This window comes from Globicephala melas, chromosome 2, assembly GCF_963455315.2.
Source record: "Globicephala melas chromosome 2, mGloMel1.2, whole genome shotgun sequence".
In the NCBI taxonomy this organism is placed as follows: domain Eukaryota; kingdom Metazoa; phylum Chordata; class Mammalia; order Artiodactyla; family Delphinidae; genus Globicephala; species Globicephala melas.
The window spans coordinates 133,516,140-133,542,996 of NC_083315.2; the positions used below are offsets into that span (position 1 = coordinate 133,516,140).

The 26,857-nt window shown below is 46.3% G+C and overlaps 1 protein-coding gene across 1 annotated transcript; it reads right to left on the minus strand.

Annotated features, from left to right (window-relative positions):
* Positions 1–16,388: 16,388 nt before the first annotated feature.
* Positions 16,389–26,150, minus strand: OTX2 (orthodenticle homeobox 2). The gene is made up of 5 exons (XM_030854455.2): positions 26,062–26,150; positions 25,840–25,909; positions 21,008–21,222; positions 19,887–20,038; positions 16,389–18,012 (listed from the first exon to the last, which is right to left on the minus strand). The coding sequence occupies exons 3-5, from the start codon at positions 21,102–21,104 to the stop codon at positions 17,392–17,394; spliced, it is 870 nt and encodes a 289-aa protein (XP_030710315.1). The 5' UTR covers positions 21,105–21,222; positions 25,840–25,909; positions 26,062–26,150; the 3' UTR covers positions 16,389–17,391.
* Positions 26,151–26,857: the final 707 nt, after the last annotated feature.

The following is a 26,857-nucleotide window of genomic DNA, read 5'->3' on the forward strand; positions in this document are numbered from 1 at the left end:
TCCCTGGTGGTCCAGTGGGTAAGACTCTGCGCTCCCAGTGCAGGAGGCCTGGGTTCGATCCCTGGTCAGTGAACTAGATCCTGTGTGCACACCGCAACTAAGACCCGGCAGAACCAAAATAAATAATTTTTTAAAATATTACAATTAGTTTGTTAGATGTTTGATATAAATTTTAATGGTCTAATGAATTAATAGCATTTAATACTAACAAGTATTAGTGACTATTCCAGATATATTAACTATTTTATTTCTTAGTAGAATGCATATCTGTTCTTATAAAATGAAAGAGTACTATCTGCAAGGAAACCCCCCATCTTGATCAATATTGCATCCTAATGTACACCCATGGTTCTTTCTTTACTGTCAATGTATGCAACAGAATGCTGTTTTTGGAGTAGCTACAATTCCACCTGTTTTACAGCAGGAAAATATTAGAAGGAGCCCCACAGCAGTCCAACCCATGGAAACGTTACTCACTCTTCCTACCTGACCCAGGAAAAGCAGAAAATAGGGGGAATTAGAGCTTAGCTACAAACTTAACGATTTCTAAAGATACCGTCACCACCACTCACACACATACACACACACACACACACACACACACACACACACACACACACACACACACATCTCCTTTCTTCAGGAATTTCTTCACTGGAGTCAACTGTGAAAAAGGTTGGCCCCACAGTGAACACAGAAGAAATAAAGACTTGCACATTAAATTAAGGAAAGCAACAAATATATAAACCCACTTTGTTGTTAAAGAGCGTGTTAAGGAGCGTGTTAGGAGCACTGGCTGTTGATGAAGTTCAGGAACGTCACTGCAGATCCCATAATTCTGAGAAAAATCTGGGAACAGTCTGGGCACTCCCTCTCAGCAAGGGCCATGGAAGCTAGACGTACGGGAGACAAAGCTTTCTAATGCCAGCAGCATGTCTGGTTTTTAAGACATGTATTTATTTAAGACTTTATTTTTCCTTACTAGGATTAATACTACACAATGAAAAATAAAACAAACAAACAAACAAAAACCCTGGTACTATTTCTCTCACAATCAACTAGTTTCTAGTTTAGTTAGCAGGTAAGACTTTGGCATTTACCTGGCACATAACTCACTACTTACAGTACCACGTTTCCTTCTGGTTTTAAATTTTAAAAGGGGACTTCCCTGGTGGTCCAGTGGCTAAGACTGTGCACTCCCAATGCAGGGGGCCCGGGTTTGATCCCTGGTCAGGAAACTAGATCCCATATGCTGCAACTAAGAGTTTGCATGACACAACTAAGACCCAGCACAGCCAAATAAATAAATATTTTTAAAAAAAGAAGAAAAAGAAGTTTAAATTTTAAAAGATCACCACAGAGATCAAACATCTCCAATATTTTACCAAGTCAGTTCACTTCTGATAAATCAAGGACCTAACAGTGACCACTAAAGTTTAAATTGAGATCTAACAACAGTACTTGCTCCAATTAACTTTTTTTTTAATATATTTTATTTTTGGCTGTGTTGGGTCTTCGTTGCTGTGCGAGGGCTTTCTCTAGTTGCGGCGAGCGGCAGCCACTCTTCATCGCGGTGCGCGGGCTTCTCACTGTCGCGGCCTCTCTTGTTGCGGAGCACAAGCTCCAGACGCGCAGGCTCAGTAGTTGTGGCTCACAGACTTAGTTGCTCCGCGGCATGTGGGATCTTCCCAGACCAGGGTTCGAACCCATGTTCCTGCATTGGCAGGCAGATTCTCAACCACTGCGCCACCAGGGAAGCCCCAATTAACTTTTTCTAAATAGAATAATGCTGTTCACCGTTCTGCTCCTGTCCCTATCCTCCCTGCCTTGAGACCAGGGGAAACACCAGCTATCCTCTGGTCCTGACAAAGACAGAAGAGGAGAAAGGAGGTGAGCTGTGGATGGACTGCCAAGTTCATGCCAGTTGTAAAAGGTAAATATTAAAGTCACAGCAGTCTTTTTGAGAGCCCATTGATGCCAGGCACCACGAGAAGGAAATCTGCATTGGCAGGTTTTGTTATTTTTTAACTTGACCCTGACAATACCTGCTGTGCTACCTGCGCTTTCTGCCAAAGAAGTGTCAGATGCGGGAGGAAGTTTGCACACCTGGTGAACTCAACCTCACAATGCCATTTGGAAGGAGGAGAAAGAGAGATAAAGGCAACTACAGAAAAGAACAGAGTCAAGAAACGGAAACCAGGGAGGGGGAGGAAAAGTAATAAAACAAACAATTTGGTGGAATTCTTGTGTGACATTTTCCAAGATCATATTACACCACAGGGACAGTAATAATTAAGTATTATGGTAGCGCCAGAGTGTGAGAATACACCACTCTGGATTTGAATTTTTGTACCTGGAACTCAAAAGGAAACTCTGCACCAGCCACCATGTCTTAGATTTTGATGCCCTGTTTGGCTGGCTGCTATTCTGTGGAGTTTCCAACCGCATGTAATTAAACATTAAGTGGTCTCTTAATGGACTGTCTTTTCCAAAAAGGCCTTTTTAAAATTTACAATCAGTATGTCTATAGAAAACACTAAGTAATTCCCTTTGCCTATTCTGGTGACACTGTGGCCATTTCTTTAACAGCACTGTTTTTCTAAGGAGTTGGTTTGATTGAGGCAATTGGAAGGGGTGAGGGAGGGGGTAGTTTCAAAGATGGTCAAGCCAAAGCCAAGCTTGTTAGCAGCAACGGTCACACAACAAGGCCAGGACACAGGATACCACATGGAGCTTCAGCAGCTACGGACCCTGGGACCCATGTATGTTCTGAGAAGCACCTTAAGTGCTCCAACCGCCCTCCACATGCCCAGATCACCCAGGGGGACTTGAGAATGGAGCATCACACACTGTACTTCCGTTCATTGTCTTCATTCATGAAAGTGCTGACAAACATTAAGCTTCTAATGCCAATTACACTTCCACACATCTTTAAACCCAGCAGTGTTTCCCTTTTGACTCCGAAGTTTCTGTCTCCTGTAATGACCACCCATCAGTGTGTTCTCCCATAAACACGAATGTGAGCTCCACAGGAGGAGAAACCTTGTGTGTCCCAAACCCAGGAGAATGCCTGGTACAGAGAAAACCCTCAAATATTCACTGAATGAACAGATACATCTTTATAATGGTCCTAGTTTTCCTAAATCCTAATGAAAGTTTAAGTGGAAACTTAATTTTACAAAAGTTTTACACTTGAGAATCCTTTCTTATAGCCATTCTAACATCCATTTTAATCTCTCTAAAACCAGAAAAACATTATGATTTTATTATTCATGTAATTCGTTAGTAATGCGGTTAGTGTCTGCTGTTTGGAGCAATTTACAGCAGGCATGAGAAGCTGCAATGAGCTTGGTTATTCTTTGAAATTCCTGAGGAGGTCATAGCTGAAGTGCCTTCAAGGCAAATACTGACTCATTAAATAATTACATTTCCTTGTGGAACAAATGCAAATCTATATTAACCTACAGAAATCTCTTTGGCAGTAACAATATTAGTGTCAGAACTGTCAAAAGAACTGAAAAAAAAAAAAAAAGGACTTTCCTGGCAGTTCAGTGGTTAAGATTCTGTGCATCCACTGCAGGGGGCAAGGGTTCAACCCCTTGTCAGGGAACTAAGATCCCACATACTACATGGTGTGGCCAAAAAAAAAAGAACTGAAAACTACATTTGGTATTCAATAAGCATACAGTTAGATACATCGTAGATGGAAACTCACACCTAACAGGTCATTCAGCAGCAATTCCAGCCCTCCACTAATGCTGGACAGTTCCTGAGGCTTAAGTCCAAGAGTTCTTCCTTCTCTAGCTTTAAATGTTCCGAACTGGAGATTGTGCCACTTCCCTGGAAGAACTTTTCCATAGCTAGTGAGAGGTCATCACTGACATATTTCTTGTTTCCATCACTTTACTCCAAATTAGTCCTGGACAATTCTTCTGCCTGCCTGATGGGTGATGCCTTTTCAGGCACTGGCAGGTGGTTGTCAGGTCCTTGCTCCACTGCAGACATCGCAAAGGTCTTGCCTCCTTGTCCGTGCGCTCAGAGACATGTTTTGATTTTGCAACCTTAAACAAATTGCTTGCACAGTGTGTGCTGAAGCACTGTGGAAGCTGATGACTAAAACTTCACTCTTTGCAAACATAGTCCATTTTGCCTATTCAGGCTTTCTTGAGACATCAGTCCCTCTAGCCACTTATTTGTTTTCCCTGTAATTCCTTAGAGAGCTGAATTGCCATCTTCAGTAAATTCATTTGTACAAATTCATTACCCTGTTCTCTTCTCCTTCTGCCATCATCCATACTAGTTGATTTGCATAAAGCCTTTTTTATTCCCAATTATTCTCTTACTTCTTTTTTTAAACCAAGAGCCCATTTACAAGGTCTTTATTACTTTATTACTAGATTACTTTACCTCACTCTTCTTGTTAAATGCCAGTGTATAAGGGAGAAAATGTGAAATGCAATGGCAGCCCTGTTTGAGCCACATTTAAAAGGAAATTAAAACCATGTTTTGACAGTGTTTCTAGAGATGGGGTGGGGGCAATAAACACTGTCCACAGAATGAACTAACCCACATTATGTGGGACTAAAGATGCCAGTATCATTCTTAACTAAAGTGAGAGCAGGTTGGTGTTCAGAGTGCTTGGAGCTGGGAAAAAACTACTTGCAGTGATGGATAAATATTTTAACTCTTAACATGGAGAGGACTAGAGGTATGATTTAAAGATAGTAGGAAAAAAAATTAAAAAAAAATAAAGATAGTAGGGCTGGGAAACTCTCCGGCATCCCAGTGGTTAGGACTCTGTGCTTCCACTGCAGGGGGCATGGGTTCGATCCCTGGTAGGGGAACTAAGATCCCACATACTGCTCAGCCAAATAAATAAATAAATAGAGTGGTTTGTCTTGTTACACCTTAACCCCCTTATAAAATCTGTCTTTGCTCTTACTTCCTTCTTTCCAAATATATTTGCAGATTTCAAAATCCATATGGTTTCTACCAATGTTGAACAAAAAAAATAGAGACTCTTCGTGACAAAGACAAACACAATACAAAATAAATTTAACCATGCAGTTATGTAACACATATAGTTTGATATATATTATACAATATTATATAATCACGCTTCTTGCATTCTTCCTATTACATCTGTGTTCCTGTCCTTTTAGTAGAATGCGCACAGTCAACATTAGTTCATCATGGCTTCTGACTCTGACTCAGTTTTGCTGGCCAGTGGTTGACTACAGTGATGATGACAATAATGGTGATAACAATAACAGAGAACATGGACTGAGCATTTATTAAGCCAAGTGCTTTAATACCCACAACAATTGGGGGAATAGAAACTATTATTTTTCCTGTTTTACAGATGAGGACACTAAGGCACAGAGGGGTTAAATAATCTTCATAAGGACAAATATCTACAAATATTATTATAGAGGAGCTTGGATTCAAACCCAAACAATCCAACTCTAAAGCCTGAATGCTTCACTACTATCCTTAACTACACCCCTAGTGAAACTGGGGCTAATTTCTCAAAAAATGAAAAACATATACTGACTTACATTTTCTAAGGCACCTGGAAGTTACATCTCCTTATTAAATAATGTTGTGTGAGGGTTTCTACAATGTCAGGAGAGCTAGAAATATAGACAAAAAACCACAACACAATTTGTATATGAAGTTGGGGTAAAATTAACCAAAGCTCAGGAGAAGTTCAAAATATTCAGCAAAGATAAGCAGGATGAGCAGAAGCTGCACGTGCACAAGCGAAGCTACTGATGTCCCTTGACACCAAATCCACTCAAGTTATCAATGAAGGACACAAATGTAAAAGTTCAAGACCTACAATAAAAACTGACCTCTGGAAAGTAGTAAATTTGCCAGCTTGGATAGATCTTTGAAAGGCTGAGTAAATCACCTAGTCCAATGCTCTGTTTGATTTAAGACATATGCAAATCATTTCAATATGGGGGACTGATCCCGTCTTCACCATCATCATCTTGAAGAAGTGGCAGCTCTAACCAAGGAAACAAAAGCCTAGACTCTTCCCCTTTAAGGTTCTGGACTCTATCCAGACCCTCTCATGAAGCAGAGAGATACTAAAGAAAGACAGTCCTGAAATTGTAAGCCCTTACAAATACTCTAAACATGTGTGTTTGCCTGTTGGCTGACCGGGAAAATGTTGTGACTCTCTTTATGCTTTCTGAACATTATATCATCAAAACACTAGAGCCAAGACCAGTCTTAAGCGGTAAAATGCCTTCATTGTTTACCCCATGTCTTACTTCCCCACAGTCACTTAGGCAACTGCCCAATGTTACAAAATGCACCACTTTACCCATCAGTGACTTTTTGTCATAAGGGGTGTTCCTTTACAATGCACCCATCCTATGATTAGTAATTATAGCTTAGGTTTATTTAGTGTATCATTTTGGGGAGAAGATACTAAACGATGGAACAGGGTTTGTAAATACCAGTTAATTAAAAAGCTAGGGCAGCAAACAAATAGACTAGGAATGAAGTTATGGAGAAACATAGTGACATGGTTCTGTGACACTGCTGACAACTGAAGTTCTGTGTAAGTGAAGCTGATCTTTGATCCTGTCCAAAGGAACTTTTTGCTAAAAATACCTAAAACAATTTGGTTTTACCATCAATGATCCACTTCCAACACATGGACGTTAAAAAATATATTAAAATAGCTGCAGTATTTTTAAAACCTCTCCATTTTTAAACAATCTGTCGATTCTCTCTAGAGCCATCTAGCAAAATCAAACTGAATCATTACAACTAGTATATTGGAGTAGCAGGGGCAGAATAATTCCACCGAGTAGTAATGGCAGGTTTCTATGACTTCAGGCTAGAACTGAGTATGCTGGGACATGAGACTAAAACTCTTCCCTCTACATATTTGAAAATGTGAATAGTAGTAGTTTCCCTGCAGGTCACTTGGCCACCCCTCTCTGGGCACCGACACATAGGACAGCTTTGTTTTTCAGTACACCCCTTTCCTTTATTCTCCACTGCCCACCACTTCTGCCATCCCTTCTAGCCCTGAACTTTACACCAAATGAGTATATGGTGATCTGTACTGACCTTAGAGATGGCAAAATAAAAGCCATTTTCAAAACAATAAAACCAATTCTCAATAGGACTTTGCCTTTTATTTAAGGTGAATTTTCCCTTTACTGTTTGGCAAAAACATTTATTTCCAGAGGCTTTTTCTAGTCATAGTTACAGTGATGTTGTTCAAAGTTTATTGGGCAGGGAACACACAAGGTTACCTTTTCAACCTTTCTAATTTTTATTGGATTCTAAGCTCCTACATCTTGGCCCTCAGGCATTTTCAGTGACAAAGCCCTCCTACCTTCCAGTCCAACAAAGACCAAAGACTTTGGATATGAATTTTTTAAAGTAACCACTGGAGAAGAGGCTTCAGTTGTATTGGCCCAACTGGCAATCTGTGGAAGGCCACACGAATTGCTCAGAGATAATGCCCTGCCTTTCACCCTGCGGTCACCAGTTTGAGTCAAGCAGAGATTAACAGTGTCCAAGGGTTGTTATCATCTGGTGATGGCTTGGGAGCTGATATGAAATAAATTGCTAGTATCTTGTGTCTACTTGCCTGAGGTCGCCTGGTTCAGGCTATTTGAGGGACCAGATCCAAATCTTAGCTGCAATGGTTACTCTAAATGGAAGCCTCTGTGCAAAGATCAAATGCTAAATAAACCACAGATTATACCTCTTCTTGCGTTAATGGAAGATATCCTCTCAGACAAGGTTGGAAGTAAGCTGGGGAGATCTAAGTGGGGGAAGTGGGCAAAATCTGCTATTCAAGACGAAAGTCCTCTAAGTATTTAATTTAAATTCTATGCCGGGTCCCCTACAGATTATACCACCTGATCTTGAATTCCTCTCCTGGATGACATAGTCTTGCCCTCCTTCTCACTCAGTCAGAAGGTCCCACCTCCCTTATCTATTGTTTCCTCCACCTTTGACAGTCATCAAGCTTTAAAAGGAAAAACTTTTCAACAGAAAAATTGGGGAACCTACGCATGGTTGGTATGTGCACACACATTTATGTATGTGCAGAGACAGAAAGAGAGAGAACCAATTCACATTAAATTTTCTGAAATATTTAATTAGGGTTGGAGAATATCTTTTTATTATTGTTGTTATTGTTGATTGTTTTGTTTTGATTAAAAAGCCTTTTGGATCTGAATCATTAAAATATTTGCTTAAATTTTCTACTTGACATTTCATGCAAAATACCATTAGAATAAATCTTGTCTACTTCATTCATTAATTTAATGTGTCATACATAAACAGACTCATGGACAATAATTCAAATTTAGGTAGAATTTAGAAATAAAAGGGACTTTTAAGATTATTTTGTTTAAAGAAAATTAAAGGTTGCTAAAAGTTAAGGGTAGATTTAAATTTTACAGGGCTGCCATCTTGTCCAATTGTTACCAAGAATTACAAAAGTTTCCATCTCCAAGTTCACCCTTCATTCACAACCTATGCATCATAAAAACCAACGGTTCATAATTTGGGGTGGTTACAAACCCTTTTGTGAATCTGGTGAAAGCTATGGATATTCTGCCCAGAAAAAATACACTTAACATACAAACCAAAGAAATTTTCATACAATTGAGTCAATTTACCCATCCTCTAAAATCAATCCACAGACAACCATTCCCAAAAGGGTACTTGAATCACAGGTTAAGAATTCCTGAAAAAGATATCAGCTCAAGAAATTTCTAGTAAGAGTACATACTCCACATCTTTATCAATACATATGAAGAAAAGAGAAAAAGGAAAGAAAGCAATATGCCCTCTTAAAATGGGCAGAAATCAAGATTATTGGTTTAGGGCTTCCCTGGTGGCGCAGTGGTTAAGAATCCGTCTGCCAATGCAGGGGACAAGGGTTCAAGCCCTGATCCGGGAAGATCCCACATACCGCGGAGCAACTAAGCCCGTGAGCCACAACTACTGAGCCGGCGTGCCTAGAGCCCGTGCTCCACAACAAGAGAAGCCACGGCAGTGAGAAGCCCCTGCTCCCGCAACTATAGAAAGCCCGTGGGCAGCAAAGAGGATCCAATGCAGCCAAAACAAATAAATAAAATTTAAAAAATATATATTATTGGTTTAATCAACCCAATTATTTGTCCTTGAAAATGGTGAATACATGTTTGTACCACTTCTCCTCCACCTCAAAATTAGAGGGCCTTAGAGTATGATCAATTTTAAGACCAAACATATCCCTTATGATTTTGGCAAAAGATAATTAACAAATAGACTGAGGTTTTGTTAGCCTTCTAGAGCTTCACGTGGTCAACTCAGACGAAAATTAAAAATAGAGTCAACTTAATCAGCAAGAGCTACTGAAAACTAAATTTCAGTTAGAGACTTGGATCAATTTAAAATTTAAAAATTAATGTGATTCTTTTTTCCAAAATTACCTAATTTCACTTTAGACATATATGTCTAATATATATGTACACATACATATAATGTACACATGTATATATGTGTACTTTCTATATTACACATATAAATATATATAATTGTCCAAAATATCTGCCTCCCATTAAAAAAAAAAATCCTTACCACTGAAACTATGGCTGAAATTCCCAAATACAACTCAGAAGTTATCAAATTTGTTTAGATTAGTGGCCAAGAAGGACTCAGGGGAAAGCTTTACATGTGCATCCTTAGTGTTCAAAACTATCTCAAAATTCAGTTTAGACGACTTCGTCAGCCAGTAGTCAAAACGTACCCTGGCACGAAGCAATCTCGCCGCTCCACACGCCAGCTGGCAAGGCCTCGAGTTGGAACCGGAAGCCGCTGCCAGCCGGCCGCCCAAGCCCTCGGGCCCGGGTGGGTGCACTTCCGCAAGGACACTGGGACGGTGCCGGCTATTCCTCGCGGGACCGGCACACTTGGTTCCGGGGTCTTAGCCCAGGCCTGGCGCGGTAGGCAGGGGTTATGCCAGGTCGCAAGCTCTAAGGACAAGCCTGTTTCAGTTCCCGCGTCTTTCACCACAAGAAGCTTGAGGGAGGAAGTCTGGACTTTGCAGCCCGCCCAGCGTGGGGCTGCGGTCCGGGCATGCGGTGAGAAGAGCGCCCACGTCGCCCTTGACCGAGGGTAATCATTGCCTCGCGGCGTCCTTTCACTCACACCCCCATCAGATCCTCGTAAAGACCATGGGTGCGATTGGAGAAGGAAGAGCACGCGGATCGCGGGCTCCCGCTTCCGCGAGGAGGCACAGCGCCCTATGGACCCAGCCTCGCCTCTGCCGGGTGGGCGCGACCCACAGCCTACCGCTCCGCAGGGGAACCGGCGGCGCCATGTGCGGCCTGGAGCATGGCTCGGGGCGCTGTGGGTTCGAGGCCCACTTCCGGGGCTGGTGCCCGTGCGCTGAATGGGTTGGGGGTGGAGGGGGTCGTGATCTCAATGTCCCACGCAGCTGGTGCGTAAGCTGCCTCTCAGCCACTCCAGTAACTCCCGGCCTCGCCTGTTACTCTCTCCGGACTCGACAAATGACGTTAGCCCGGGACGCCGCGCTGGCAGGGGAGGCCCCTGGGGCGATGCCCGGGTGTACTTTGCAGCCTCCGAAGGCCCAGCGTTCGGAGTCTTCCGCTTAGTTCGCTGGGTGAAAGGTGGGGGTGGAGAATGGGAACACGGTGCACTTGCCACATTTTTCGTTGAAAGCCGGGAACCCACTCCCTCCCTTGCGCCGCGGCCGCTGCCAGGGCGTCCTTAGCGTCGACGACTGCGCGCACCCTGTCCAGACGGCTTCCTCGCGGGCAGCGGGAGAGCTCCACGAGTGTTCCGGACGTGCCAGGTCTTGTCGGGGCAAGCCAAGCAGCCTCTTCACAGGCTTCGCTCCGAGGCGGCCAGAGGCCGAGAGGCTCGGGAGTACCGCGGGGAAGCCCCAGACTTAGGGGAAACCGACACCCCAGGCAGGGGCCTATATGTACCCTAGCCACCGCCTTTCGGACACCGCTCCATTAAAAGAGGGGAGGGGAGGGGCAATGACCGGCGACCCGCCCCTCTTACGTCTGGGGGTGACCTTACGCCTATAGGCAAGTTTTCCCCTCCCCTTTCCAGAACAGTACGCGATAGTTAAATACGGTTAAATGAAGAACACAGAAGGCTCCCGCTCTGCTGTCCGGAAGAACGCCTCTTAAGAGCATCGCAGCTAAAAAGAGGTTTGACTGTAAGCTGATAATCAGGTAGCTGTGGTCGGACACCCACTCCAGAACGTCGCTGCTCAGGGGCCATGTTATCACACACGACGTCCATTAGGCCCCAGTAATCCGCTATCAACGCATTTTAGAGCCATTTGAATGTTAAGGCGATTTTTATTAATGGCCCAGGAGCCTAAAATGTGACTGTTGGTTCTAGGAACAGATTTTAACACAACTGGAGGCTGCTATAAGTGATTTTTAGGTTTCAGTGTAGCCTAAGGCCTCTGGAGATTCCAGTTGGGCAATTGGAGGCAGGGCCTAAGGAGAGGCTTCACTCCACCCAAAAGCTGTCTCTACGGGAGTTTTATGGCCTTTACCGCGGGAACCTGGGTTGGAGGGTGAGCAGACCTGCAGGGTGCAGGATATACCATTTGGGATTTGGTGGTCCCATCATGGGCAGTTCAAGGGGAAAAAAGAAAAAGGCACTAGTATAGCTGCTAAAATCTGGCATCTTATTTTTAAAGTCCTCTGCTGGAAGTGTCTTCTAGTGATGTCAAGTAGACTAAGAAGCCTTTCATCCAAAAAGGTCATTTTCCCACTCCGAAGTAGGCAAACTATGTCTAGGACACTGGAGAGGGTGACAGGATTCCATCTGATTCTTGGATAGCTTTTTTTTTCCCCCTGTGGTGCTGAAACAGAAGTCAATTCAAACTTTGGCCACTTACCATTATATTTGCTACGGGATTCTTTTTTTTTTTCCCCTTTGTTGTTGTGTTCCCCCCCCCAGCCCCCCAATACCATGTTTCCTTCCTCTGATAATTGAAGGTAAAGGATGGGGAAGATTAAGGAATAAAAGTGAGTCACAGACCTCACGCTGTTCGACTTTCCCTTTAGGAGAAAAACAAAATTCGAAGCCGACCCTCCCCCTAGTGATAGCCTGACCTCTCTGGTACCTGCAGTTATCTTTGACCAAATGGGTTGGACTTGGTAGGGCTCCTTTATTTGAATTTGCTTATTGTTTTTTTTACAGTCGACAGCAGGTTGGTTTTTAAATATAAAACACACTGCTTGCAAGAGAGGAAGTCTACCTAATTCTCTTTAGAGGTGGGGGCACCTTCCGTGCTTGTGGGGACTGCTGCATAGTAGAAGGCCTTTCAAACGCATGCCTGCTTACTTCTCCTCTCCAGCCATTTCTCCATACAAAAGCTTCCTCCAGCCCCCGAGATGGGTTCCCTTTCCTTCGAACTGCTTCCACCAGAAAAACTGCCCTTTACAGAGTCTAAATTTCGTTTTAATCAGGTTAAAACCGAAAAACCACTTATTATTTTAAGGTCTCATGTTGCTATTAACAGGCAGTTTAGAAGAGATGCTCCAAGCAATCGTATACAATGTGTCTCAATATACGAAGCACTACCGTTCACATGTAATGTTAATTCTGTCCGAGACAAATCCCATAATCTGTGCAGTTTCAGAGCCTAATACGGAAAAACATCGGGGTGGGTTTTGTTTGGAGTTTTGCTCTCTTCATCCCAGGGGAAAGTGCCAGGGGCTCCCCGTTTTTTGTATCATGCTAACCCAAGGGCAGAAATGGAGCGACTGGGGGATCAGGTTTTATCAGGGCACGCTGCGCTTACAGGGTTCTGGCCGTTGAGAAGAGGAAAAGGAGTGTTCAAGACACTGGTCGCAGATCTGGGCATGCAGATGCGTAAATGGGGCGTGAACCCTTTTGTGGTACGAAAAGGAAAGAGATAAGGTTTTGAAGGAAGGCGTGAAGAAGGCAGAAGTCATGGCAGAACCCGACGCTGCATCTTCGCATTTTGGTCGTTTTCTAAGACGTCAGCTTCCGTTTGTGTGGGATGCGCCTGTCTCCTGCCCGACTCCTTTGTGTTTCTCTTTTGTATGATTAAAACACGTCTGTGTATCAATAAACCACCACCTCACACTGGCACTCCTGGTTTTGGGTTACAGCTTTGTCCGGGTAACAACAGCGAGGTTTTCAGCGGGTGTTAGACGCGGGTTCAAACTTGTGGTGAGCGCGCCGGGACTGGCCGCCCGAGCGCCCTCTGGTTAAGTGGAGGCGGGCGCAGGACTGCGGCCCTGCCCTGCAGGTAACCGGAACGGGCCGCCCGGCGCTGTCCGGGACTCCAAAGGCACGGCCTTCCCCTTCCAGAACTGGCCTCTGGCCTTCAGGGCGGTTGAGTGCTGCGCCGGTTCTGAAAAGGAAAAGTCAGGGCACCCAGTTTAAAGACGAAATCTAGAGGCGTCGGAGAAAAGGGATAAGCCAAGGGTAACAGAGTCCCGCAGGCTCCCCCCCTGAAAGGCTCAGCTCAGAGCCCAGGAGCCCTAGGGAGGGCAGAACACCGAGCACAGCTCCCCCAGCCCTACTAGCAGAAGCCCCAGACTTCCCTGGAGGATTCCTGGGGCCCAAGGCAGGCCCAGCTGGACCCCCTCGTCGGCGCCACGTCTTCGCCGGACACCGGAGGCCAAAGGCGCGGCGGGAGCTCCCGCTGTGGCGGCGGCGGCGGCCTCGCCCTTTACCGCCAGTAGGACACCCAGCCGTCTGCGGCGCTTCCTCCCGGGGAGAGAGGAAGGCAAGAGGCCGCGGGCCCCGTGGGGCCCGCATCTCTCCCCGGCCCCCTCTCCCGGGCCCGGCAGGGCCACGTCGCCATCCTCTCCTTCGGTCTCGGCTTCCCTTCCCTCCAGCTCAGGGCGTTCGCCTCCTGGCCGGGGCACGCACGCGCACCTGGAGCCAGCCCGGCCCCCGAACTCGGCCAGGCCGTGAAGTCACCCGGCCACGGGTGCCCAGGACCACGGCTGACGCCGAAGCCTGACTTCAGGGCTCGAGGAGGCCGTGCTCCTCCCTGGGCTGGCGGCGCGCGGGCCTCGCCGGGGCCCACAGCGCCCGGAGCCCGCGAGGGAGACTGAGGACCGGGCCGTGATGGGGGCTGCGGCTCAGCCGAGGTTCCGACCAGAGCCGGAGCCGGACCAGAGAGAGGGGAAGCTGGCGGACGAGCGCCTCAAGGCCGCCCCTTCCCGGCCCGCAGGGCCGAGTGGAGCCCAGAAGGCGGCGCCAGCTAGAGAGCCACTTGGGCCTCGGGCCCCCCGGGGCAGAGATGGGAGTGCCGTTCCCGGCTAGCTCCGATCGGGCAGTCGAGATTTAGAAAACACAGCTCTGAAAGCCCGCCGTGGATTCGGCGGGGAGCACAGGCTGTTCCCGGGCGCCACGTCCTCGCAGTGCCGCCCGGGGCCTCTGGGGCTGAGGGAGTGGAGAGCCGCAGGAAGGGTGAGATTAGAGGGAAGCGAGTGGGAGAGGAGTTGAGGAAACTGACCATGATCTCAAACTCCGAGGTTTCGAAAGCCGGAACTTAATTGACTTGATTGGATTTCTCTTCTTATCTGTGAAGGGACGAAACACTCCCGAGGTGAAATACAAAGGGCCCAGAATCTTTGTGGGAAAGATAAAGGTTTGGGACAACAGAGCTCTGTAAAGCAAACTACCCCACCCTCACCTGCACCCCTCAAAACGAAGGTTACATCAACATTCAAGTCTTTGTTGATCGCCAGCAAGCAGTTGAAATCGCTCCCCGACGCCTTTGGAGGGTGGCGTCATTTCAGTACCAAGTAATGACGATTATTGGACTAAACTTCATAAAGCCGGGTCTTGGCAGGGCGCGGTGACCGGAACTCTCTGGACGTGGGAGCCCGCGCTAGCTCCCCGCCTCCCTTGCCCTCCCTCCGTTGCCTGCGGTCAGGGGGAATTCATTTCTACTTCGCCGTCAATTCAAAGGGATTCAACTCCGTGGTCTGTTAAACGAAGTTGTGCAAAGGGGGTGGAAAAATTAGTTTCAGAGGGGGCTTGGCGCCTTTTTCTGACGTCCTCCTTTTTTAAAGTACGGGGAGAGAAACCTAACCGCGCGATTTGCTGAGTAGTCCGCTGTTTGTGGTTGTTGTTATTGTTTTTACAAAGAGGGTAATCTTTCCTGTTCCTTTGTGGGGCATCCTGAAAACTGAAGGCCGTGTGAGAAATTATTGAGGATCTGTTTTCCTTGCATGAGACCCAGTATCTGGACAGCTATAAAGCAAAGATTCATGTACGTTCCTTCTCTAACTCTCTCTAAACCCTCCACCCCCAGCCCCAATCTCATTCCAGTTGTAAACTACGGTAGGGTGAATATTATCAGTAGGTACTAGAAAATCTTGCCATCAAGTTGTGCCTCAGTTGTTGACTGTAAACTATTCCATTTCCTCATTTCCTTTAGCAGCAAAACAAAAACAATTATTAGACAAGATCTCATGTAGGGCTCAAGACAGCCTGTGCAGCAGCCAGGGAGGGGGAAATCAGCCAGAAGACAAAATGGTTGCAACTGCTAACATTCATTTCAAAAGTTACAATCAAGAATCGCTTAATTTTGGTCAGACTTAAGAGCATAAGGAGTTTAAAATGAAATTAAATATTGCTTTTACCTGAGAAGCACCATAATCATTGGCCCATTTTGTCTTTTCTGGTGATTGGTTTACAAAATGCAGGTACAACTGAGAGGAGACCTATTTTTTTTTCCCCTCAGCACTTTCTAAAAAAACCAAAAAAACAACAAAAAAAACCTGACCAGGGTGCCTTATGTTCAACTACTGAAATTATAGGTTTTAAAACTTTTCTGAAACTCTTTTGTTCAGAAATCATTTCTGCCTGAATTGCTTTCAGATTCTGATTACATTCCCTCTCATGTTTACCTCATATATTTTTGGAAGTTTAAAAAAAAAACCCTTAATCAAATAAGAGAATAGAAACAAGGAATTCTTGTCATTCACATTTTCTCTGAGGTACTACAGTTCGCCCCTTCTCGCTTAAAAAATTGATCTGTGTTAAGACATGCTAGTAAAGTGCCTAAGAAATTGTTAGGGTTATCTGGTAGGGAGGGAAAAGCAAGGAGAGCTTTTGATTATTAGGCTCTCTATACTCAATTTCGGAGCAGTACTAATGAAAGTCACAAAAAGTTGACATACCGGTCATTCATATCTTGTTCATTCATAGATGAGGCCCCCCTCAACATTTTTTAAAAATAAAGTTTGCTAATTCCCTCTCTGACCAAAGAAAAACACGTTTTGGGAAGGAGTGGCTGAATGTGGGCTTCTCGTTCATAAATGGTGGTATAAAATTAAACTGGACCCAATGCTGTGCTAGAACCATTTTAATATAATTATACATATTTGCCAAATCCAGGAAGAAAGGTTTCTGCGTATATAACTTTTCCAGTTAACATCTGCAAGCATAAACAACGATGATCTCAGTTTATAAATTCATCAGGGTCAGAGCAATTGACCAATGTCTCTTTACTGCTAGGCTTACCAACAGCAAATTACAGATGAGTTAGTGTCCTTTTGTTTCTCTTCTCTCACTCTCCTTGTCCAGAGACATTTTGTTGTAAAGTTTCAGTGCAGCTCACCTCCAGCCAAAGGTAATCTTTTTAGATAAGTACTCAGTTGCTCTGAATTTACTTATAATTATAACCTATTTAATCACAGAAGAACCCCTGCAGAGGTGGAGTTCAAGTTTGCATACAATAACAGGAGATCACAGTTTTGAAGTCTAGCACAGATTAAAAACCACAGATGTACCATTTATATAAGACACACACTGATTGTCTCTTAAACTACATATTGACTCCTTATGAACATTATTTTTTAAATAAAGTAGTGCATCTAGGACAATCAGTCGCACAATTCACACAGCCCTGAAAAGTTTTTCAGTGCCAACTACCAGTTGGTCATGAAACGTGAGTGAGCTCGAGACACTGTCCATTCCTAAGATTCAACCAAGAATTGGCTACGACATTGGAACACCTCTGCTTAAGAAGGCTATGTCCTTCCCTCCTTTCCCTCACAATTTAGTTTTGTTTATTTTTGGTGGTATTTGGTTGCACGTGGCTAGAATGCTTTCGATCACTTTGCAAATCAGTAAAACCAATGATCTAAAACTATGATAGGATCTTAAGTATCAGATGGTTTGTCCATTTCAGGTAGCTGGTTGGCAGGCCCCTCTAAGGCCTTTCATCTCTCCTTCTATGCCTCTCGGGACATTGATCAGAAGATGAGTCTGAGCATCATACCATCTAACTCTTTTAACCAATGCCTGGCTAAAACTGGAATGTCCAGCTCAGTATATTTAAAAATCACCCACAAAAAGAGGTTCTGCAGGTCCTCACAAAACCTGGAATTTCCACGAAGATGTCTGATCTTTATAATCCAAGCAGTCAGCATTGAAGTTAAGCTTCCAGGAGGCAGTTTGGTCCTTATAATCCAAGCAATCAGTGGTCGAGTTAAAACCCAAGCTTGAAGCTCCATATCCCTGGGTGGAAAGAGAAGCTGGGGACTGATTGAGATGGCTGGTGACTGCATTGGTACCCATGGGACTGAGTGTGGTCCCTGGTCCAGGAAGCTGGTGATGCATAGGGGTCAAATAAGATCCACAGTCCATGCCCCCAAAGTAGGAAGTTGAGCCAGCATATCCTTGACTATAACCTGAAGCCTGAGTATAGGTCATGGGATAGGACCTCTGCATGCAGGAAGAGGAGGTGGACAAGGGATCTGACAGTGGGGAGATGGAAGCTGGGCTCCAGATAGACACAGGAGCACTGCTGCTGGAAATGGCTGGGACTGAGGTGCTAGAGGGGGGAGTGAATTGGCCACTTGTTCCGCTCTCTGAACTCACTTCCCGAGCAGGAGACGTCTTCTTTTTGGCAGGTCTCACTTTGTTTTGACCTCCATTCTGCTGTTGCTGCTGCTGTTGGCGGCACTTAGCTCTTCGATTCTTAAACCACACCTTGAAAGGGAAAGAAACTTCTTTAACATGGTTTCAGTGACTCCTTAAGGAAAAGAGTGGCTCCCAGATTATAAATCTGTCCTAGATGGACAGATGAGCTGAGCAGACAATCTCTCCTGCCAGTGAAACTCTCATATATGTTCCTGGAATTATAAGAAAGTTGGGGAGGCTCTATCTAAAAGCTTTTGACCCTGCTTTACTCCCAGCTCAGAACAGTAAAATTTAAGATAATCGCCCAAATCATGACTAAAAATTCTCCCCCTCACTTTCCTATCTCTCATTTCATCCCAAATACACACATACACATAAGACCCAGCTGCATTTTGGAACACTCTCACAATGGAATAGAACATATCTATTCTATGTCTTTTGGATGGGAACATACGAGAAATGAGGGAAAACGATCTGTTGTTATATGCCAGCAAGAACAGCCTAAATTCAAACAGTTTACAGTCCATCTTCCAGGTAGCAACTACTAATATGTAGGTTGGTTCCATCACTCTACTTTTTGTCTCTTCTAGAAAGACTCACAGAAGAAAGCCCCCAGGAGAAATGATCCTGTTGAGGAAGAAGGTCTGAAAGCTACTATTTGCCAAAACCTTCTTTATGGTAAGTGGAGTGACTCGTATATACTCTGCTTTGAGCTCAAAGACAGACTTCTCTCCTAGGCTCAAGTCTGAGCCTTCAGGGTAGTGCCACTTGACACACAGATTGTTTACTGTATTATGTTCATTGGCTTGTCAACTTTGCCTCTGTGTGTGACTTTGAAAATTCTCTTTACCAGCCTTCTTCATGTTCTGCAATGAAGGTGCTGTGTTTGGTGTGTGAGGGGGGGCTTGTCAGGGAAGCTACTGGCATTTTCTGGGCAAAAGTCCTTAGTTGTCCTCTTGAATGAGCTCTCCATATGGGTGTCTTAACTGTGGTAAAAATGATGCCGTGAAGGCTGAGCACAAACCTCCAACCATGCAGAGCCATTTGTTTTCTTTCAGTTAAGACTTCAGTTCAAGCCTTCAAGTGCTAAAATTTCTTCTGACTTTGAAAAAGGCTCTTTTTGATCTGCAGTTCGTGCTGATGTGTCCTAGCTGAAGGGGAGTCCCAGGTGTACATGTGGTTTAGGTGCTAAACATTCTTTCCAGAGAAATCTGTATGGGACTTGCATTCCAGAAGAGTTGGGAGTTTACTTTCCTCTCCAGCTTAAGGTCAAGTTAAGGGGGAGTAAGGGGAGGGGGGAAGGTATCATTGGGATACCATGTTGATATTTTATCTGCTGAATGGCTCAGATCTAGCAAGTTCTGTTCAATCCCTAAGAAGTCAAAGAAAACACTCTTACTGTGTAATTTCTTCTTCTACCACCAAACTGACATGTGACCTTGAGCAAGTCATTTACTCTATTTCTTCATCTGTAAAAATACTGGAACTATGCAGGAGCTAAGCTTCTTTTACCCCTAAAAGTAGATGAGAATGGGAGGGGGGGATTTCCAACGGGGGAAGGGAAGAACTAAAATATTATGTGACTATCCTTGAAATCTGCCAAGGCTGGGCTTCTGTCCACCAGGGGTCCAAGGGTTCTAGGACTGTGCTTTATCACTGCATCTAAATCACCAGTCTTACCTTGCCAACTGGACCGGAAGAACCTTGGTTATAGGACTGGGTGGGGGTGGAGGGACAAAAAGGGGCACGAGGAGAAATCAGACACTCAAGGGGCCCTAAGAGAAAAGTTTACTGGCTTCCGATGGAGCCGAGCGTTTAGTTTAAAACCTTCCTTTGGTCCTCTCCAAGACCTGGAACTCTCCTGGGTCCTCAACAAATACAGTGCTGGGGAGAGGGGTGACACGGTCAGGAAGGATGGCTGTGTCTACCTACATCTGCCCTACCTGCACCCTGGACTCGGGCAAGTTGATTTTCAGCGCCACCTCCTCCCGCATGAAGATATCTGGGTATCGGGTCTTCGCAAATAACGCTTCCAGCACGTCTAGCTGCGCCCGGGTGAACGTCGTCCTCTCCCGCCGCTGTTTCCGAGGGGTGGCTGCGGGACAAGAAGCCCAGGGCCCTTTAGGGTGCGGGAGCAGCTTCTCAGTCACAGGGGTCTCTGCGGGTGTCCGACTCCCGCCACGCCCACACTCAGCACTCCCCTGGTCCTCGCAGCAGCTCAACCCGGACCCTACCCGTGTCCTCCCCACCCCCTCCCGGCCTCGGCTCCTCCGGCAGACACTGCCCCTTCCAGGGAATGCCCCACTCCGCCTGACGTCGGAGATGGCTCCGGACAGAGGGTCTCTTCGAAAGCTAACCAAAAAAAAAAAAAAAAAAAATGGAGGACAAAAAACAAGAACCCTCCAAAATCAACCCCTAAACCATCAACACAAAAACCCCACTCTGTGAAGTCAAAGGATCCCTGAGGACCGGCAGCTCGAACTGATGGGGCAAATCTCGATTCTGCCCGAGATCTAGGCTTTTTAGGACTCCAGGGGCCTTTGTTCCTCCATCTTTCAAATGGGGGCATATTTCATACTTCTTGTTCTAGGAGGATTTTAAAAAACAGATCTTATCGGAAAGGAAAGCACTCACACCCGGGGTAAATCACACCTCTAAGGATTAGAGGCTAAGGGCCTGGAGGTCAGAGGGGAAGCCCCAGGCTTGGCGGGGAGAATTTATGATGAGAAACCCGACTTCGCCAAGAGGGCACTTCCGAGGAATTGGACTTCGAGGTACAGGCAGGGTCCCCGCGCCCAAATGGCAAGGGCAGTAGCCTTCTCGCCCCACTCCTACGTTGTAGATACACCTACTCCCTTTTCCCCAGCCCCTGTCCTCTCCTCGGCCGGTAAATGCCCTGTGGCTTTGAGCTGCTTCTCGGAAGGAAAACCCAGTGGAGACCTCGCCTGGAGCTGGGGCGGGGGCGACGCCACCGCCAACCCCGGTGCTTGGGGGAAAGAGTGTCACAGCCCCGCGGACCGGGCGTGGGGAAGGGCAGGGCAGCAGTGCCGCGGGGCTCACTTACCCGGGTAGCCCACCGAGGGGTGCAGCAAGTCCATGCCCGAAGTGGTCAGACTCAGCCCATTGACTGCGTAAGGCGGTTGCTTAAGATAAGACATCATGCTAAGGTTGTTTGGAGGCGCAAAGTCGGCCCAAATCCGGGGGACCCAGCCGGAAGGTCTCGCTTCTCCCGGGGTGGACAGATTCAGAGTCCTGGTGGGTGGGTTTGGAGTGGTGGAGCTAAGGCAAAGCAAACAAACAAACAGAGGTGCTGGTTTACCGCTTCGGAGGACGCAGCTCTTCCACGTTCCACCACTAACTTAAGAAGAGCCCGGGCTATGCACAGCAGAGGCTTTTAAAGGACTTGCAAAGCCTCCCCCACTACCCCGCTCCCCTCCCCAGCTTCTCAGAACTAGAGGAGATGCAGAGAGACCAGATAAACCTGTCCTCCCCACCCCCAGCCAAAACTTTAAAAAAAAAAAAAAAAGACCCGAAGAAAGCAATACAATCTGCCTCCCGCTCCCCCCGCCCCAACAAAACCCCACGCCTCCAAATGCACACATTGCATTCCTATCCCTACATTTGCATAGGACTCCTTGGCTGGCACTAGCTAATTGTCTCAAACAAAACTTGATTGGGGCCATTTGCAGAGACAAAGAACTCTTTGGCTAAATAAATAATGAAGATAACAAAGGCCATTGGTGAGAAACAAAGAAACAATTCAAGACATCTACCTCTCCCCAGACTGTTGCCTTTCCAAGGCAGATTTTAATTATCTTAGCTTTTTACCACTTTAAACTGCTGCGAACCTAAAATGTCAGTGCACTTAACATCTAAAATACCAACTTGCGAAACAGCAAACTTGAGAAAACTTCTCAACCACTATTATTCCACATTTGAAGTCATTTCCAGTAATCATTTTCACCTAATTAGTAGTCTGGGTAATTAGATTTCGAGGTAAGTAACAGATTTATTAGGGTTTTGGAGAACTTGATTATATGTGTCTAAAGAACTAAAGCTAAACAAACAAGTATTTAACTTTTTATCGACACCCATCAAATATTTAAACGCAGTGCAAAAAAAGAGTCTTCAAGTTTGGCACAGGGTGGGCTAGGAATTCTGAAGTAAAGTTAGAATCCCACCAATCAGATAATGACAGGCTCCGGCATTTGCAAGTAGAAAGGGTGCACATTTGTGGCGCAAGCTGCTTCCATGTTGATTTTGATGTGTAGAGGCTGCTGATCCTGCAGGAGGCAAATTTTCGGGCATTTGGGTGCTCAGCAGCTACAGCAGAGTTTCCTCTGCGCCTTTCTGCACATTCTAGTTTCGAAGAAAGTAGATACACAAACCCCCAAAGTTGTGAAACTAATAGAATTTCTCCCTACCCTTCAAGAGTCCTAAAATCCTATAAGAAAAAGAGCTCAGAGAGGGAAAAGGAAGGAAGAAAAAGAAAAGTTATTTACTTTATTCTGTTGAGTATTTCTCACTCCCCCAAGCAAAGGGATCCAGAATTGATGTTTATAGACTGGCTGCTTGCAATTTTGGCTTTTATTTTCCTAAAAGGTGGCACTTCTCCTGCATGGATCTCTACTTTGCAACTTTGACACTATGAGAGATTGCTTCAAAATGGCGGACACAAGATTAGGAGAAGTTCCCTCTTACTTTTACAGAGGTCCTACTGAGTTTTAAGGACTCTGGATTTTCATATTTACATTGCTTAAGAGATCAAGACACAAAACTCCACAGATGGAACCCAGTTACTGCAACTTCTTCCTGATTTAAATTCATAGCACAAAAATCATGCTTTTCCACCCTTAGATCTAATTTAATGTAATTTTATAAATGCCCTTGTCGGAGTTTGTATTATCTCACCAGTAGAACTAATTTAGTTGCTCCTACAACAAAGACTTGATGTTTTATCTTTTCCTTTCAAGATAGTTATTTGGAGGCTGTGAAAATAATATTGCTTTAAAATACAGTCGTGTATTGGTTTTAATAGCCTCTAAGCTGGAGTTCTTTCTCGTTTAATGCAAACTTACTATGTCGGAAAGTTCTGAACTACTATAGAAACAACTGAAATCATATCGGATGTGCACATGAGAAATATGGAAGTGTTCTTACATGTATAGCTCTCACCCAATTAGAAATGCCTGACACATCACACATTAAAGTAGCACATTCCAGCATAAAAAGCAGTTACAAACAGAAAACAACAGGACAGAGATCCTTCTTGGAGCTCCTTTGCTCTACCATCGAAAAATGACCAAAATTCCCGGCATAGACTGTTTTCCATTTACTACCGGATACATCTTTAAAAGAAAAAGGAACAAAACAAAACTACGACGTGTTCGCCACAGCTAGCCTAGGTATGCGCTCTCCAAAGAAGAGGCCTTAGACAATTCCATCTAACTTTCAAAGCCCTGCCAGGAAGCCTTTCTCCCTTCCTCTCTAAGCAGAGCCCAGAAGGGGAAAAAGAAATCCCTTTTCAAAAATACAAGCCTCAAAACAACTGCTCAGGAGGTGGCCCCTGGAGAACTCCTACCTAGAAGGAGCGGGCGGCGGTCTCACGGCGAGTCCGCGCAGCCGCTTGGCGCCTACACCTCCGGGCGCGAGTGACTTGGTCCGGCGTCCCTGCCCAGCAGCCCTGCAGCCTCGCAGCCCCGGCGCCCGAGGTCCTGCTCCGCTTGCCCGCCCCGGGCCGCGCTGCCTTATATCTAACGGTCAATTCGTGCAATCTGTCGCTCCCCTCCCCCCTCCTCCCTTCCCCCTTGTTTTTTTTTTTTTTTTTTTTCATCTTCCAAGGAGCCCATCTACCAGTTGCTGTGTCCTCGCTCAATAATAATTACCTCGTCCGAGAATTAATTATAATAAATGTTTTCTTGATAAACTAACGAGATAATCCGAAGGGCACACGTCCCTTAATTACAGGACGCCGTGCTCAGCTCTGCTTCTCGTCCGGGCTGATTAATTTTCTGCATGATGGAAAGGAAACAAAACTACGCGGACTGGCGACCTGCCTGCGGCTCGGAAGACAACGAAAAGGAAGAGGAGAGAGAAAGAAAAAGGAGATATGCGGGCAGCGCAGAAAACAGCCGGCGCGGGCCTCCCTCCGGCGAACTCGAGTGAAAGTTTCTGGCCTCAGGGAATCAAACAACGCTGCCACTCATGAGGGAGGGAGAAAGAAACGTGCCAAAAGGGTTGGCCTTGACTATTAATTATGGCGAGGAGAAAGCCCTGGTGTTAGCTCTGAGAGCAGAGGTCTGGGTATCTACCTGCCTTTGGGGGGGAGGAGTTTCCTCTTCAACTCCTCTCTTGTGCTAATAACTTTGGTGACGGGAAGAAGTCCTGAGGAGAGCACGAAAAATCCTGACCCCCGAAGCTCTGGGATGCAGGGAGAATTTCCAGGAGTGACCTCCCCGTCCCCTCCCCAAGCAATCCACCACTCAAGGGGCAACGCGGCTCGGCCTTCTGTCCCCGCACCCCATTTCGGTCTGTAAAGGAGGAAAAAGCCGACTCGGCGGGATTCTGACGGGGACTTGGGTTTCAAAAAGTGTGTCCTGAAACCAGACTGTGGCCTCAAGAGTCACTTGAACGCTTCAACACGAAGACTTCTTCGGAGTTTGAGGCGCGACTCATTGCGGAGGCTGGGTGCCTGCCGGCTGAGACCTTCTGCTGGTTCTCCCCCGGGCCGACCGAGATTGGAGGCTGGGCCTCAGCGCCCCGCTTGCCCCGGCGCGACCCGGCCCGCGCCGCCCGGGTGTCCCCGAGCCTGGGAGCAGAGCGCGCGAACGCGCAAGCAGGCCGGACCGCGGCCCCTGTCCGAGAACAACCGAGCGGCCGCCTTCCCACCGGAAGGATTCCAGTCCCCGGCTCCGTGCGGTCTCGGGCGGAGCTGGGGCCACTCACCGCCACTTCTGCCCGCCCCAGGTGCGCGCCGATGGCTGCGAGGGGCGGGCCCGGAACCGTCCCCGGCAGTCACGTTGGAAAACGACTCTTCCACGCTCGCTCGGTCTAGGACCACAACACACAACAGCCATTGCGGGGGGGCGGATATGGCACTCCCGGGATTTCACCCCCCTGGGTGGGGGGAAGTGGTGCTCAAAAAGAAAAAGGAGATTTGAAGGCCCTCTGGAAGAGGCCGAGAACCTTGGTGAGCTGCTCTTGGCTGGGGGAGAGGGGGCCGAAGAGAGCGAGCGGCGAGCGCCGGGGCGGAGGAGATGCCGGCGCTCCCCGCCTCCTCGGTTATCCTCTCGGGTTTCCTCTCACGTTCATTAGGGACAGGCAGGAGCTTGAGCGGCGGCCGCCGACCCGCCGGCAAGCCGGGCTTTGGGCGCGCGGAGGCGCCCAAATTATTATTATTATTAACAACAACATCATCATCATCATCACCATCCATCCATCCATCCATCTAGCTACATCTGCATCTTTTTGTCTCGGACTCTGAAAACGTCCTTGGGATCAATCCAAATGACCCCAACCACATGTGATGTCCAAAGCGCAAAGATAGCAGGGAGAAGCCCAGAATGGGCGTTGACATAAAACAAAACCACAAACAACACCCCTTCAAAATACCCCACATCGGACTCAGAGGGTTTCCACGACGTTTTGCGAAAGCACCGACCCCAGGAGCGCGCTCCCTCCCTTTCTCCCACTCGCCCTTATCTCCAGATCACAAATTTTTCGCAGTAATCGTTATTACACCTCAAAAATTTGCAAGGGAAAAAAAATACATCAGCCTTCAGAAGAGCTCCACGTTCTCAAAGGTGCATCAGTGGGTCTATTAGAGGCACTGGGATGATGGTAGACAGAGGGACACGTAGATATGGATATAGACAGACAAGACAGACAGACACTTACCTTAGAGCCACATGGGAGGTTGGGGGGGAAAAATCAAATTATCCTTCAAAATTCCAAATAGCCAGCTATCCTAAAAGAAATCAAGAGTATTGGGTTAGAACCCTTGCAATCTTCACCCTTCCATGAAAAGTCAAACACAACAAAAAATATTTTTCTAAAGAACAGAAAATAAGGAAAGTAGCTCGAGTTCGAAACGCGCGTGGGCCCCTCTGTGATACATACAAAGTAGACGTGAGGAGGGCTTCTCTAGCGATTTTTATTTTTAATAACAGTGGAGGCTGAGTTGGAGCTGAGGTCGGTTCCGCTCTCAGGGAGATTTGCTGAGAAAGCGCCTCTCTGGCAACTTTTTGACGCAAACTCTCCAACCAATGGCAGGGAGAGAATGATTGACACATCTAAGCCAGAGGGAAAATAATAAAAACACACAACAGGGGGAGGAAAACAGGCCGCTGCTGCACGGGGGGACGAGCAGGCAACAAATCCAGGCCTCCGACATTACCAGAATGTTCTTGAAAGACACTGGGCTGTGCTTAAAATATACATTATGGGCCGGAGCATGTGAACTTATTGTATAATTAAAATGATGGACAGGGAGGCCTCTCCTTTCCTTCTCCTGTTCTTCCTTTCCTCTCTTCTCCTCCCACCCCCTCTTTTGTTTTTGCTTTTGTTTTAGGGAAGGAGAGAAAGGAAACCCATACACCTTAATATGGGAAGATAAAAATATTTAAGTCAAGGTTGGAGAAGAGTGAGCGTGGGAGATAGCTGGTTATCACATTCCACGCTAGCAGTAAGTGTGTAGAACAGACACAGAAAGCTAGTGAGACTGAAGGTTAAAAACACGACTCTGCGGTCTCAAACAGGGTCAGACCACGCTGAGGGGACCGGGAAGGGTAGAGAAAGGAGGCCTGGGAGTGAAGCGTAGGCGTGTAGGCAAGAGAGATGCAGATACCCAAGTCCAAGAACAAACTATTTTCAAAAACTCAGTGTCTCTATCATTTTTTATGTCCCTATAAACGTC